This window comes from Salvelinus sp. IW2-2015, linkage group LG6.2 (assembly GCF_002910315.2).
Source record: "Salvelinus sp. IW2-2015 linkage group LG6.2, ASM291031v2, whole genome shotgun sequence".
In the NCBI taxonomy this organism is placed as follows: Eukaryota; Metazoa; Chordata; class Actinopteri; order Salmoniformes; family Salmonidae; genus Salvelinus; species Salvelinus sp. IW2-2015.
This window is the reverse complement of record NC_036846.1, coordinates 8,831,046-8,847,774: the sequence shown is the minus strand read 5'-3', so window position 1 is coordinate 8,847,774 and position 16,729 is coordinate 8,831,046. Positions and strand designations below refer to the sequence as shown.

The 16,729-nt window shown below is 42.3% G+C and overlaps 1 protein-coding gene across 1 annotated transcript in view; it reads left to right on the top strand.

Moving 5' to 3' along the window:
* Positions 1–16,729, top strand: part of LOC111965793 (protocadherin Fat 4) — a 94,132-nt gene that overhangs the window by 49,816 nt on the left and 27,587 nt on the right. Inside the window, exons 2-6 of the mRNA XM_023990093.1 lie at positions 3,553–3,684; positions 8,317–8,578; positions 9,351–9,701; positions 11,192–12,114; positions 14,631–14,805. Of these exons, the coding sequence (XP_023845861.1) occupies positions 3,553–3,684; positions 8,317–8,578; positions 9,351–9,701; positions 11,192–12,114; positions 14,631–14,805 (1,843 nt within the window). The remainder of the gene's footprint in view (positions 1–3,552; positions 3,685–8,316; positions 8,579–9,350; positions 9,702–11,191; positions 12,115–14,630; positions 14,806–16,729) is intronic.

Below are 16,729 nucleotides of genomic sequence, written 5' to 3'. Positions count from 1 at the left end.
TTTTAGATTTGTATCATTTTCATTTAGATATAATTTTGATTAACCACATAACATTGATTTTGAAATATGTGACTCACCACCTGGATTCATTCTTATGTAGCAAAATTTGAATTTCTGTTTTTTACATTGGATAAACGTAGAGACTCAGAGCTATAAAATGGTATATCATACACTGCATTTGAGGAAACAATGGGAAAGTAATTATGCTTTGAAAGTTGATACGTTTGTAAACTCACTTTTGAGAAAAGGGCCTTTCAATGTTTTGGTACCTACTAGTACCGTGCTGGTACTGCTTGTTCTGGCCAGCGGCCTGAAGTACGGAGTCAGGTGTTGTTGCCAGCCATAGCTTTCCACCAGCACCGTACCATCATCTAGTCCAACCAGCTCTGGGATGTTGACCCCTGTCACTGTGCTGTCTTTCACAACACCAGCAATCTCAGACAAAGTGTTCACTCTGGTCTGTCTGAAGCGCTGCTTGATGAGGCTGAAGCATAAGTCAGTGGCAAACGTGGTGTGGCCTGTGATCAGGAAGTGAAAGTCCCAATTGTGGTGTAGCTTGTACATGGTCCACCAGTCACAATACCAGAGCACAAACTTGTTCTTGTTTTGACCACTGCAGTTATCACAATTCAGGTCCACACGTGTTTTCCCAACTCCGTAGTTGGTGAAGAAATGGTGCATGTAGTTGATGACTGCGCTGCTGCCTTTGCTTGCTTGGGCCAGCTCTCTTTTTGTTGACTGTATGACTGGTGGATTAGTCAGGCGTGTTCTACTGATTAATGCTTAAAGACAAATTCCACACAAACATTTCAGATTTATTATACAATAGATGCGAAATGGCARGGATAACATCACTACACACAGTTCATACAGGTAGTGTTAGCTACTGTAGCTAGCCAGCCATCTAACGTCAGCTGGCTAGCTAATAGCAAGCTTTAACTAGCAATACAAACCAATTGTCATAGCTAGCTAAGGTTAACCAATAAGTTCAATGTTAGCCAGCTAACATTAGGCTATAACTAGCAATGTGAAATGGCATTCTGAGAAAACATTGCTAACGTTACACACACTTCAAACACATAAGTTAATGTTAGCTAGCAAGCCAGCCACCTAACCTCAGCTAAAGTTAGCTAGCTAACAGCAAGCTTTAACTTGGGATCTTTTGTTTAGACCTGTCACGTTAACGTTAGCTAGCTAGCTAAAAAATTAACTATAATCCCAATCCATAGAGTAACATTACTAACAGTACAAACCGATTGTCATAGCAAATAAAATAACCAAATAACATTAGGTTCATTGTTAGTTAGCAAGCCAACCATCAAACTCCAGCTGGCCAGCTAGCAGCAAGCTTTAGCTTGCAATGAAAACAACTTTCTGACAAAATTTGAAACGTATAATATCTGAATCTGTAGCAAGATTCTTACCTGTATACATGGATGAAAGCTTCACGGCAGACTGCAACCCCTTTCAAAAGAGTGTTGTTTCTGTTTTGTTTGCACAGCTTGTTTGGGCCGTTGTGTTCCACTGATTTCAAAAACGTGTTATAAAATGAGAGAGTCAGCATTGCATGGCATGTTCGTCATCCAGAAAGTAGTCCATCACAACTTTTCCCCACTGACCTTGGTCGATAGCGCCTTATAAATTCAGGGAAGCAATGTTATTGAGAGCAGTAGCAACATATTTGCAGTTGTTCATGGCTAACATATCTTTCAAGAAAACTGTGGTAGAAAGGATTATTTACACATTACGAGCAGCTCATTTTATAGACACAAGATGCAACACCGCAGACCAATCCAAACTCATCTCTCGGCATGTCCAGCCCAATATAATCTCAGCCAATCATGGCTAGCGGGAAGGTTGCTGACTTTTCTTTGGCTAAACCAACTAGGCTCATAATTTAACAATTTAATTTGTATTTACAGATGACATACACGTTTGATATTAAGGCACATGAAAGTTCACATGTTCGAGAAGGCATTTCTGCCAAAAAAAGCATTTTTATAAAAAAAATATTTTCTACGTTCAAAAGGCGCTCCTGTGAAGTCGTGATTTGCGACATACGCCTAGTTTCCTGAATTGGGTCAGATATGAAGACTATTCTAAATTATTTTGAGATATGAAGACATAAAATAAAATAAAAACTGGTCTATCGTTGTCTCTGATTGGGAATCATACTTAGGCAGCCTGTTTCCACCTGAGTTTGTGGGATATTGTTTTTGCACTGTAGCTATATAGCCCTGCAGAACTTTACGTTCGTTGATCTTTTGGTGTTTTTTTGGTGTTCATTCTAAAATAAATTAAGATGTACACTTTCCACGCTGCGCTTTGGTCTCATTCCGACGACGGACGTAACACTATATTGAGCTCTGGCTCCCTCTTTAGTAATTTGTGTCTTAATTTTTAATCGCAATGCTTAAAGCATCAGACAAGCTCAGTAACCTACATATAGTTGATTTTATTCAAACATAGGGTGTGTCTATATATGGAAAAATACATGTTTAAACATTTTGACCAATCGATTCGTCGAAAGAACTCACGACTCTCGGTCGATCAAGATAGTTTTTTGTTGGGACAGCCCTAACATTTCTATGTTTCTAGCTACAAAAGTTCAGTAATATCTACATGTTTGTTTCTAGCTCCAAAAGTGCAGTTATATTTAAATCCTTACTTTTCTAGCTCCAACAGAGCAGTAATATCTAGCAGCACAATATCAATATACACATGATCCAAAAGGTATATATATTGTTTTTGGGGCCTATTGCGCCTCACCAACACACATCAACCCGCACAGCGGCAGATTCAAATGTAGGACTGAATAAGACTGCATAGAGAGACAAATAATTACCATAATCACTGTCAACATTAATGGAGATGGCAACGCTGGAGAATTCAAACCCGACTTTTCCATATTTATAGAAGCAATAAACAAAGAATGCAAACGGAAATGTCTGTTATGATTCAAAGTGAACACTGTTTACTGGCATTGAAATGCATATTTGGGTTAGGGGATGAGATTGGATTGTGGAGTATGAGTGGAAATGTAATATTTATGGGCTAGACACAATGTGACACCATAATGTCTCTATCTTTCTCTCCCTCTCTCTCCCTTCATCTCTCTCTTTCATTATGCTAAAGATACCACAGAATGGTTTTGGGTTGTGTAAAACACTAATAAGAAGTGTGTATCTCCAGGCAGTAGTTGAATACTGTCTGTACACTGTGTAGACGTGTGTGTAAAACCATAAAGCAGCTCCCAGTCTAATGCATTGATAACTACACTCTACATTTGGCATCAAACTACCATTGATCTCTACACTTGACATCAAAATAAGACTATTCAGAATGTGAATATGAAACACTTGACATTTCAGTAACTCTCCTCTCCCCAGCCCTCTGCAGTTTTATGAAGAGTGGAAGAATGATCACTTGTCCCTGCTGGGCGCATATCTGTCAGAAATGCGAGCAGGACGTTTCGGAGTGAACCTAACGGCTATAGCAGGCATTGTTTGGCATTGTTTTCATGGAAATGGTGGTGTTTTTCTTTCTCTCCAGGTGGAAATTACGCTCCAGGACGTCAACGACAACCCACCTGTTTTCCCGAACGATCTTCTTGACGTGACCATCGAAGAGAACATCAGTGATGGCTTCAAGATAATGCAGCTAACAGCCACAGACGCAGATGAGGTAAAGTCTCCCAGGATTGGCCTTTTCTATATTCTGTCTGTGCGGATGCCTATTTGAATGGAACTCTGGCAGATAACTCCCCCGTCCCCGTCCCCTATGCTAGAGGGAAGGATCAGCCAAAAGGCAGCCATTACAAAAAGCAAATGTACAAGGCATACCGTTATCTCTGTGTTACCATCAAAATGTATGTTTTTTTATGTACATCTTGACTAGATTTGGTGCCGTACTTAAATGTAAAGCGCTCAACCTCCTAAATACATTATGTTGCTCTTATCTGCATATAGGAACTTGGAAATGAAAATCTGGAAATGAGCAGATGTGAGCCTCTGTTAGGGGATTTCTTAAAGTGGCTGCAGGTAGAAATGTAGTTTCCAATATCCCAAAAATTACGTCTAATTAATGTGCTCTGCAATTATTTTACCAAGTATCCGACCACAGCCACTGGCGTAACGCAGTGTGATCAGTCACATTCCTGAAGCCCAAGAAACAAACACTTAGCGTCCTAGTACATATGGAAATGAAAAAGGTTTATGAATTACTTTTTGGAGGGTTACTGTCAAAATTATTTATTAAGTGAAAGAAAATTGACAATCGATGATGGGCGCATGGGCCTCCAGTGCTCGTGCACCCTCACTCCTTGAGGGGGCTGCGGGGTTGTCTGGTACACCAGTGACCACAACTTGTAGTTGGAGAAATTACAGCACTTTTTCTTGCTCACACACACAGACACACATGGTCCCCAGCGATCACGTGTTTTGACGTTATCTGAGATGCCTAGGGGCCACAGGTGTCACCGAGCCCTGAGGAGAGCAGCTAACGATTGGCTCCTCGCGCCGGGCAGATTGTCCCTCCGCGGGCCTCTGTAGTTCACATTACATCACTGGCTTCACCCTTGATTAGAAAAAGGCTCCATCTTTCGCAGCTTAGGCAGGATGTGGACATAAAATCCAGCACTGAGCGAAAATCAGGTCCTCCCAGCATCTCCAAGGCCTGCGGTTCCTTGGCCCTGCCAATGAGGCAGGGGAACTGAATGGAAAGAACTGGGGCCATTGTGAGGAGGGATTAGTGTGTGAGAGAATATGCACTCATACTTAACGTTAACTTATGAGGCCACACATTTTTATTGCACAGCTGTTACCTCACCAACCTCGCCAGTTAGAATGTGAGAAAAATCATGCACAGTCCATTTCTGGAATGGTCATTGTATTCAGAATAGAACATTGACTGTAAATCCTGGAGTCAGGTCAATATTTTGACTAATAGGGCGTTTTAAGGACATTTGAGTAACTTCTCTTGGACTCAAGTGAACTTGAACTCGGAGCTCTGATCTTGAAGGATTTTAAATTAAATGGACTTGGACGGTTTCCGTTATTTTCTTTTTCACTTTTTCCTCATAGTCAAAATCAAAGGGAAGAAAGACTTGAGCTGTGGTCCAGTAGTATCAAATAGCTGCCTTCCATTGCCTCCTCTCCTTCATGACCACTGATCCAAAAGTACCTGAAAGGGGAAAGCAATATGATGAATCCTATCCAGTCATTTTACCTATTATGGGTCATGAAGGAAATTATAGTTGGAAAAGGCACTTGTTTAGAGTATTGGGACGCAGCCTCTGACAAAGTAGTTGCACTCAGATATGATCATTAAGCTGAACTCCAGATAAAGTCGGCCAATTTCTGCCCACATCCTAACGCAGGAAGCGCAAGTTGCGCTGGCACTAAGCGTATGGAATTCATTCAGGCCCTGTTCAGAAATCCCCATGTGATCCACGGAGCCGTAACCAGGCGTGGCAAGCTGTTGGCCAGCTAACTGGCTGAATTCAGACATAATAATGATCCCATTCAATTTAACAGTGCTACATATGGGAGTCATGTGTGAGCATATTAAAATGCTGTTTCTATGCATCCGTTTTTCGCTACTCCCGAAACGAAGGGAACGGTTGCATTCAGTTTGGAAAAGACAAAGAATAAAGCTTTGCTCTCTCCTGTTATGAAGGCCTCTTTTGGAGAAAATGGTTCTCACCTGATTATTTGAAAGAATAGAAARAAAAGCTGCACTTATTGTCTTTTTGGAGAGAACATTCTCGTTTTATTAGCATTCTGACACAGTGTGGAAAATATGCAGGTACCAAAAGCAAGCCTAACTAAGAAAAGTATCTAGAACAATGGGTGCTAAAGAAGCAAAACAACAACGTAACGGCCAAAAAGACTGCTGAAAATACAAATGAGCGTGACTGAAGTGAGTTCCTACAAGACAGTTACTAAAGCATTGTATGATGTACCCCACATGTAAATACACAGTCATTTACTAAATCAACAGTCCTAGGGGGGAACATAACTTTCAAAGTTCCTTCTTTTGGTACTGTGCATCACCTACAAATCTAGTTCTTAAATGACTGTATCAGTTTAGATTGATGGATTGTAAATAGAAGCATTAGCACACATCACCTCTCAACACGTTGCTGTGATTGGACTTTTAACACCTGTCTTGTGATTGGCTCACGCGGCCTAGTCTTGTTTCAGGACTAGGCCGCTTTTCGACAGCTCTAGGAGTCTCTCCTCACCCCGCGCTGCTGCAACTCATCTGCTAAAGGAGTTTCCCTATACCCAAGTCTGGCCCGGAATCCTGCTCTTTAATTGGTTGCCCCCCTCTTTCTTCCCTCTGTGCCTTGGGACGGCTGTAAACTAGTCAGTCTTTTTACAAGGGAAGGTCAGGGGAATGGTCAGTGTCAGGGGGAGACGATGGACCCGCTACTCCTGTCCTCCTCTCTCCTTTTGGTCCCCCTACTCCTCTCCCCTCCACTCCCCCTCTTTCCCCACTCCTCCACCTCTTTTTCAACCCCCTACTCCTCTCCTCTCCACTCCCCCTCTTTCCCCACTCCTCCCCCTCTTTTTTAACCCCCTACTCCTTTCCCCTCCCATCCCCCTCTTTTTCCCTCCTCTCTCATTTTGAAACCTATCAGAGAATTAATTAGCAGGCGAAGGGTGTCTGGTTCCAGTTTGCAGCCCAGGTGGCTGATGGGAATCCAGGATCCAGCATTCGGATTGATGACAAGGGCCTGTTAGATGAACACAGCCTCAATCTGACCTCTCACAAAAAAATGTACCACTCTGTAGATCTGGGAATGAGAATGGGCTCTCTGGAATTGCAATGGGGGTAACTCACAATGATGAGGTTTTTGTCCTTGATAAACTAGCAATAAACTATTACTACTTACTAAATGGGAGATACATCAACTTTATTTTATTGCATCAACTCCATTTTATTGTATATTGTCAAGATCAAAAGTACCCTTGAAATCACCCTGAAATGAAAGATGTTTTTAGCTTTTGACAAGTCAAAACATAATTCCTCTGTTGAAAAGTAGTAGCTTTTGAAGTTGACTTTTTCCCCTCACTTAGCATCAGACATCAGGAGAGAGTCATCTGCTCTGGTATTGTGCTCAGCACAAACATAAATGTCAAGCTCTGTCGCCACTGTTATTCAGTTGTCATACCACGTCCAGTCCTCTACTCCAATTGCAAAGGACCACTATGGCTTTCACATGTGTACTGGGTTGTACTTGTCCAAGGTATCATGGGATCTATTAGTTGCGTTTATAGAGGAACTCTATAGCCCCAGAGTTCAAAGACCAAGAGTAAGGCCCAAGAGAATACTGCCATTCAGCTCCTGTGAGTTTTTCTTTTCACCCATATGACCATTCTATTCTGAGGGGAGCTTGCTAAGTGATGCATTTGCCATATATTTCAGTCATTGAGATTTCTAATATAATAATGTCTAATCTATTAGCCCTAGAATAAGGTATTTGATAAAAGTGTGAACGCACGCAGTGGGTGGTTGTGAACATGAATTTCACTCTCACAAAGAAAGTAGTATGATGTCCCTCTCTCCCCCTTCAGCACTTTGACTAACCATAACCCTTAACCTACGTTAATCGTCACGGTCTCATGTAAAAGGATCCGCCCCTTTTTTTCAATTTTCGCCTAAAACTGCCTGTAGCTTAGGACCTGAAGCAAGGATATGCATATTCTTGATACCATTTGAAAGGAAACACTTTCAAAGTGAAACAGTTTGTGGAAATGTTAAATTAATGTAGGAAAATATAACACATTAAATGTGGTAAAAGATAATACAAAGAAAAAATTATGTTATTTTTTTGTACCATTTTGAAATGCAAGAGAATTATTCCAGCCCAGGTGCAATTTAGATTAGCAGTGTATGTGCAACGTTTTAGACTGATCCAATGAACCATTGCATTTCTGTTAAATAAATTGCATCAAGACTGCACAAATGTGTCTAATTGGTTTATTAATACATTTTCAACTTCATAACTGTGCACTCTCCTCAAACAATAGCATGGTATTCTTTCACTGTAATAGCTACTGTACATTGGACAGTGTAGTTAAAGTAACAAGAATTTAAGCTTTCTGCCAATATCAGATATGTCTATGTCCTGGGAAATTTTCTTGATACTTACAACCTCATGCTAATCATATTAGCCTGCGTTAGCTCAACCGTCCCGCGGGGGACCCACCGATCCTATAGAGGTTTAAATTAAAGCCTCATAATAAAGAATATATACTGAATCTTTCTGCCGTTAGAAATAACCAATTATAACCATTTGTATTTCTTCAGGGTCCTAATGCGCTGGTGACCTACACCATTATCAGCGGTGCCGATGACAGTTTCCGGATCGACCCGGAATCGGGGGACCTGATCGCCACCAAGAGACTGGACCGGGAACGTCGCTCCAAGTACTCCCTGCTGGTCCGAGCTGACGATGGAAAGCAATCCTCAGATATGAGGCTGAACATCACTGTCAGTGACGTCAACGATCACACGCCTAAATTCTCCCGTGGAATGTACTCCTTCGACATTCCCGAGGATATGACACCAGGTAAAAGGCTTACTGTCACATGGCGTTGCTTGTAACTGCCAGGTTCTTTCATGCTTACTCAGTGTGAAAGTTCCCAAATTAATTTCTGCTAAAGTTTATGCCATTCCACCTGAATGTGGTCTATCTATATTTTAAAGGCTTTTAATGCAAACKTTTTGCTAGTTAGCTAGGTCAACAAAGATTGTAACACTTTATTTTAAGGGTCCATAATAAAACATTTATAAGGCATTTACAATACATTTTTTTCACTGTTTATGAATCATTATTCCCATATTTGTAAATGTTAGATATTCACATATGTATATATAGTTCGTTAAACATCCTTTGTTGTGTGCTTGTTCTATTACCAGGTACTGCAGGAATGTCTACCAATGGCATGCCCATCTTTTTGTGAGAAATTACACTAGTCACTCAAAACATTTAAAGTATTTCTACATTATAAATGGCAATCACTTTAGATTAGGGACTGCAAAAATACTTGAATAATGATTAGTAAATGGTTTATTAATGTGGGAGTAATTATTAATAAATGGTGAACAGACAATTTATATATTCCTTATAAATGGTTTATTACAAACCATTAAAATAAAGTGTTACCGGGACATTGAATCTGTTCATAAAACTGTGGCACTTGGAAATATGAAATATGTTGTATTTTTTTTTATATAGCATTTGAATGAGTTGGTAGGCAGACATGAGGGAATCCCAATCCAACAATCCAAAAACCCTCTCAAACCCTCACTGTCTGACTGTCTGCTTCTTGACTTGTCAGGCTCCATTGTGGCGGCGATCCTGGCTAGTGACTCGGACTCGGGGGTGAACGGCGAGATCACGTACTCCCTGGAGGAGGAGGACGAAGACGAGACCTTCCTGCTCAACCCCGTCACGGGGGTATTCAACGTCACGCGGCCCCTGGACTATGAATCCCAGCAGTACTACATCCTGACCGTGAGGGCCCAGGACGGCGGTGGTCAGGCCAGTGCGGTCAGGGTCTACTTCAACGTCCTGGACGTCAACGACAACCCTCCCGTCTTCAACGCCACCTCCTACAGCACTTCGGTCACCGAGAGCCTCCCCCCTGGCTCCAGTATCATCACCGTAGGGGCCAGTGATGCAGATGACGGTATGTATGTCCCTTCTGTCAGTTGCTGATTTCCATAATAGGATAATCTGCCACACCAATGACGTGAACGGATGGTTCATGAAAAATGCAGGAGAACATGGTCAATATAGCATGGCCCATAACTATTTTTCTATGACATAACACCTGTAATGATCATGCAGTGAAGGCAGTTAGCTAACATAATATTAAGCCATATATTTATTTTCCATTTTTCATTCCTGTCACATTGGGATCATGTTGTGAAATACGGTCCACTAGGCTTGAGGTATTTATCCATTTCAGGTGGTTACCTTAGACTGCTTCATGCTATTATAACAGCCATCCCTTTCTGACTGCAATTACCGCTCTGACCATACCAGGCCTAATGCGGTTACTGTGACCCACATTCCTGGGGCAGAAGCCTGTCTTGTGTCTCCCAACGTCAAGCTTCTTCTCCTCCACTGTCCACTTGCTCTCATTGACCCTCACTGCCGATAGTCAGTCACCGTTCTCTCTCTGTGATCTCAACGTTCTCTCAAAGTTCTCTCTGTGCGATCTTGACGTTCTCTCAACGTTCTCCCTCTGTGATCTCAACGTTCTCTCAATGATCTCTCTGTGTTATCTCAATGTTCTCTCAGCGTTCTCTCTGTGTTATCGCCCCCCCCCCCCAGAGGTTCCTCAATCCTTGACCCCTGTAGATGTGGTTGTAACCTAAGGATAGAAGTAGACTTGGCCTTTTTGATAATGGATTACCTGTGTTCAGTAAACACGTCTGGAGTGTGGGAAGGTGCTGGGCCGCTTTCCACATGAATACCCCAATGACTTTAATTACAGACGCAAAATGTAAGCTCTTTTTCCCCCGGCTCCAGGGGAGGAACAAGGATTAAGCTAGATTTCAAGGTCTAATAGTTTGCATTTGTGCGGTTTCTGTAGTTAGTTATTTCATTGAAATTAGTGTTTCGATTGTGAGGGAAATCCCCAAATTATAGAATGCGGACTATCAGTAAAGGAGGTGATTTTAAGTTGCTGTGCGGTTTCTCTTTGGAAAAGGATTGATTACCCTGCATAAAGGCATCCTCCGTTTGGAGGAAGAAAGTGGAAGGCTGCTGAGACAGTTGTTTTTGTGAAGACATTAAGGCAATATGTGGAAATGCATGTTGATAGCGAATATAACATTATAATTCAGACATACAGTATGTAACTGTCATATCTAAACAACCTGGCATCAACAGATGTCAGTCCAAATTATCTACGCTTGATTTGTTTAAGGTACAGTGCAGTATATCACATGACATGTTCTCTGGGATATTTTAAGGTAATCTAATCCTACCCCTTCCAGATGAATACTTCTCGACTTGAAACAGAAAGAGCCATTATACTGTAACTACCCCCTACCATAACAAACAGCTGAAGCAAGCACACAAAGCTTCTTCAGAACTTCACATTTTCTAGTACAAGTAACTAACGCAAGGTACCCAACTCCAAATCTATTGCTATGGCTTGTCTTCCAGGTCCGAATGCCCAGCTACTCTACTCCATCGCATCGGGAGATCCTCAAAGCCAGTTTGACATCACCAAAGCTGGGGTACTCCAGACCAGAAAGGCCTTGGACCGGGAGGCCCAGTCCTTYTACAACCTGGTGGTYAYTGTCCACGACCTGGCCCTCGCCCCCATGACYCGCTACACCAGCACGRCCCAGGTGTCCATCATCCTGCTKGAYGTCAACGACTGCCCGCCAACCTTCACCTCCCAGAAGAGGACCTATATCCAGGAGAATACTCCAGTGGACACGGTGGTCTTCACGGCCCATGCCATTGATGCAGACAGTGGGCCCAACAGCTACGTGGAGTACTCCCTGAAAAGCCCCTTTGGGAACAAGTTCAGCATAGGAACAATCGATGGAAACGTGAGGCTGGTGGGCGAACTGGACCGGGAGGAGATGTCCAATTATACATTGACTTTGGTGGCCAAGGATAAGGGCGAGCCGCCGCTGTCTTCAGCCATGGATGTCACGATGCTGGTGCTGGACGTCAACGATAATACGCCCAGTTTCTCGCAGAACATCTACGACATCGAGATTGAGGAGGACACGCTGACGGGCTCCGACGTCATCCAGGTGTTTGCCAGCGACGCTGATGAGGGAACCAACGGGCAGATCCGTTTCTCCATCGCTGGGGGTAACATCAACTCTGATTTCAGGATTGACTCGGTCACCGGATGGATCTCAGTGGCCAAGCAGCTGGACCGAGAGGTGCGGTCGTCTTATTCATTGGTGGTCCAGGCTTACGACCGCGGAAGCAGCTCGAGGGTAGACCGCGCCACAGTCAACATCGTGCTGTTGGATGTGAACGATTGCCCGCCGGTGTACGAGCTCTCTCCCTACTCTGTGAACGTTCAGGAGAACGTGGGGAGTCTCCCCAGCAACATACTACAGGTCAGTGAGGTCTTTCACTTTGTTAGTCATTCTAGAAAATCATGGTCAAACATTATTGACATTTCTGGACTGGGAATTTAAGTCTCATAAACAAAGCACTAATTCATATGCCAGGCTTTAGACCTTCAACAAGCTAATGGCTTAACTTAATTTCTAGGAATATTAATCCATTAAGTATGTCTGGTATCAGTTTACAAACTGATACCGTACAAACTTACATACTTGCGGTGCGGCAGGTAGCCTAGTGGTTAGAGCGTTGGCCTAGTAACCGAAAGGTTGCAAGATCAAATCCCCGAGCTGACAAGGTAAATATCTGTCGTTCTACACCTGAACAAGGCAGTTAACCCACTGTTCCTAGGCCGTCATTAAAAATAAGAATTTGTTCTTAAAGGACTTGCCGAGTTAAATAAATAAATAACATCAAGCATGGTGGTCTTGATTTTGCGAATTAGCATAGGAAATAGGCAATTAAAAAGATAAAGAATGATAGCAATGAGTACTGCTAGTTTCACACTTTTTTAGATAACAAATTATTGCTTTAGAAAATGTCTTTGAGGTATTACAATCCAAAGTACCAAATTGAAGTGAATGAGAAAGGACGTCTCCACTGCATCGAGCAGACACACAATGGACCTGTCTCCACTGCAGAGCAGACACACATAGAACCTGTCTCCACTGCAGAGCAGACACACATAGAACCTGTCTCCACTGCAGAGCAGACACAACAAAGGACCTGCCTCCACTGCAGAGAAAACACACAAAGGACCTGTCTCCACAGTAGAGCAGACACACAGAGGACCTGTCTCCACTGCAGACACACAAATTACCTGTCTCCACTGCAGAGAAAATACACAAAGGACCTGTCTCCACTGCAGACACACAAAGAACCTGTTTCCCCTACAGAGTAGACACACAAAGGACCTGTCTCCACTGCAGCGTGCAGACACACAATGGACTTGTCTCCACTGTAGAGCAGACACACAAATGACCTGTCTCCACTGCAGATCAGACACACAAAGGACCTGTCTCCACTGCATAGCAGACACACAAACGACCTGTCTCCACTGCAGCGTGCAGATACACAAAGGACCTGTCTCCACTGCAGCGAGCAGACACACAAAGGACCTGTCTCCACTGCAGACACACAAAGGACCTATCTCCACTGCAGAGCAAACACACAAAGGACCTGTCTCCACTGCAGCGAGCAGACACACAAAGGACCTGTCTCCACTGCAGCGAGCAGACACACAAAGGACCTGTCTCCACTGCAGAGCAGACACACAAAGGACCTGTCTCCACTGCAGCGAGCAGACACACAAAGAACCTGTCTCCACTGCAGCGAGCAGACACACAAAGGACCTGTCTCCACTGCAGCGAGCAGACACACAAAGGACCTATCTCCACTGCAGCGGGCAGACACACAAAGAACCTGTCTCACTGCAGCGAGCAGACACACAAAGGACCTGTCTCCACTGCGGTGAGCAGACACACACAGTGTAGCTTGTCTGTATACTGTTCCTACAAGGAAATTATTTTGCAGCTGTGTGGAAACGGCTCCAGCGGCAGTGGGTCGCCACACAAGAACATGTCCCTGTGCCAACCTGATGTGGCCCTCTATCTGTGCCCCGGCGGGCATTAAAGACAGCGCCCATAATGCACTGGCACCAGTGGTGTAAAGTACTTAAATAAAAATACTTTAAAGTACTACTTAAGTAGTTTTTTGGGGTATCTGTACTTTACTATTTATATTTTTGCCAACTTTTACTTTTACTTCACTACATTCCTAAAGAAAATAATGTACTTTTTACTACATACATTTTCCCTGACGCCCAAAAGTACTCATTACATTTTGACACGAAAATGGTCAAATTCACACACTTAACATCCCTGGTCATCCCTACTGCCTCTGATCTGGCGGAATCACTAAACACAAATGCTTCATTTGTGAATTATTTCTGAGTGCTGGAGTGTGACCTGTTATCCGTCAATAAAAAAATGTAATAAAAATTGTGTCGTATCGTTTGCTTAATTTAAGAAATGTTAAATGGTTAACACTTTTACTTTTGATACTTAAATACATTTTAGCAATTACATGTACTTTTGATACTTAAGTATATTTAAAACCAAATACTTCTAGACTTTTACTCAAGTAGTATTTTACTGGGTGACTTTTCCTTTACTTGAGCCATTTTCTATTAAGGTATCTTTTCTTTTACTCAAGTATAACAATTTCGGGTGTTTTTCACCACTGACTGGCACTCTCAAATGAGTCCTTTTGGTCTGAAGATTTATGCCCAAACTTACAGCATAAGGACAGGAGGTTGGAATAGACCAATATCATATCTGACATTTTTTTGGCACATTTTCAGTAATGTCTGTCCTCCCAGACAGATGTTACAGTCTTACATTTTTCTGATCTCTGAGAAAATCTATTTTTACGGTGTCCATATTAGGATACCCTCAGAGTCATAAGGAGTGCTTCACTCTGACTTATCCGTCTCATCTTTGCTCTCTAGGTTATGGCCAGGGATGATGATCTGGGTTCCAATGGCCAGCTGAGTTACATGCTGAGCGGTGGGAACGAAGAAGGAGCCTTCAGTCTGTCGTCCAATGGTCAGCTGATCCTCACCCAGACCATGGACCGTGAGGCTCAGGGGAACTACACCCTCGTCATCACGGCAACCGACTCCGGTAAGAACTGCTGAGAGCGGTCAACTTATAATCTTCAAGTGTTTCTAGCATTTTGACACGACAGCATGAAGATGGACAGCGACTGTTTTATTATGTGTCGTCATCTATTGGTGTTGGAAGTGGCACACCTGTGCTAAATGTCTACCATATTCAACATGTTCAACTTAGTGTCTATCATCTCCTTGAAAAGAGAGGCGAAGGAAGAGCGATGCTCCGTAGGATGCATCTGTGTTACATCACAAGGACATAGACCCAAGTAGAGTTCATTCTTATTTCACACTGTAAGCTACGCATTGTTTTGTCATGCAAATGTACATTTTAGGGATATTATGTTTGACGATATATGGTATCGTTTTGACAGCTAGWTGTCTGTACCTGCACCGAAACTCCAGTATTTTTCTTTCATCGCTTGATCTCCAGCTTCTTTTTAAATAGGGAGCCAATATGTTTCCAGCACTTTTATTTCCATGACTGATCAATACTCATTTTCTCATGGCTCTCTCTTGTCCCTCTGCAGCAGACATATGGTGAGCAATACATCTAATCGCAATAAATTGGAACATCGAATCGCAATAAAATTACTGTATCGAATCGTAATACATATAGAATCACGATACATATCGTTCCGGCACCTAAGTATCGTGATAATATGATATTGTGAGGTCCCGGGTAATTCCCAGCCCTAATTATTTCCGCGCAAGGCTTTTTAAGTATATCCCGGAAAACCTTGTTGCAGCATTTGATAGAATAGGGCCCTTCTCTGTTTGTTTGGATACGGTGGTGGAGCTTGTTTTAGACAGATAAAAGGTCAGGTTGTTATTCCATAGAGGTCGGTAAATGTGCAGTTAAGCGAGTACATGCGTATCCTCGTCCGAGCCAAATCACATGGTATGTAAGTTAAGTATATGTTTCTTTGGTCTACTCTGGCATGGCCGTCATGGTGAAAGGGTGGTTCTGTTTAATTCCTGGACTGACCATGTGACCAGTAGTAATGATGGGTATTTTTGACTTGGCATTGACTTTGGTGAGAAATTGTACAGTAAAGAGATTCACTCTCTGTAGTGTGCGATAATGTTGGATAGTGTGCATTAGGATAATGGATTATAGTAGGGGCTTCCCTCTTTGCAATGTCTCAAAGGTGTATTGTGTCAGACCCTGGGTGGCATCTTGGCCCAGTGTTTGTTTTGGACATATGCAAAGGATTTAAAGGCACAATCTATAACTTTAATATCCAGTCAAAAGTACTGCCTCTGCACTTGTCTTTTAAAACTGTGGCAGTGACAAAGCCATGAAATGTGACACAACTATACTTATTTTTTCTGATTTGTTACTTGCTCAAATTCAGAGATTTTGAATATCATGATTAACTAGACAATTCTAAACCAATTATGACAAGTATTGGGTTCCTTTTTATATCTGCTCTAAAAGTATGCCATTTCTTAAAGCCCTGTCAACAAATCCAAATATTTTGATAGAACATTTTGGAAGTTTTACCAATGAAAATGCAAAAAGAGGGATTTGAGTAGAAAATTGAAAAACCCATAATCATAGTACAGTCGAAATTACCCTATTGAGGCTGAGGCTAAGACAGGAAGGGAAACTGTTTTCCCAATTACTATCTGGCAGGACATCTTTAAGGTAGATGTTGAATATGTTAATTTTAACTCTTTGTTTACTGCAACTTCTTAAAAAGTTAATTACAGTAGTTTTGGAAAGTGTTTTAATTGCACAATTCAGAACTAGCTGTCTTGTCAAATTGATGATGCCTTTGGGTGACATAAAGTAGGCCTATGATTAGTTATGTGTAGTTAAAATATGGTTGATGTGTGGATCATGGAAGGAATTCCACTTCAGGGCTTGTTTTGCTCCTCTATCTTGTGGCTGCCACTCTTTCAGGGTCTGTCTGAGGGTTTCAACGAAGGTA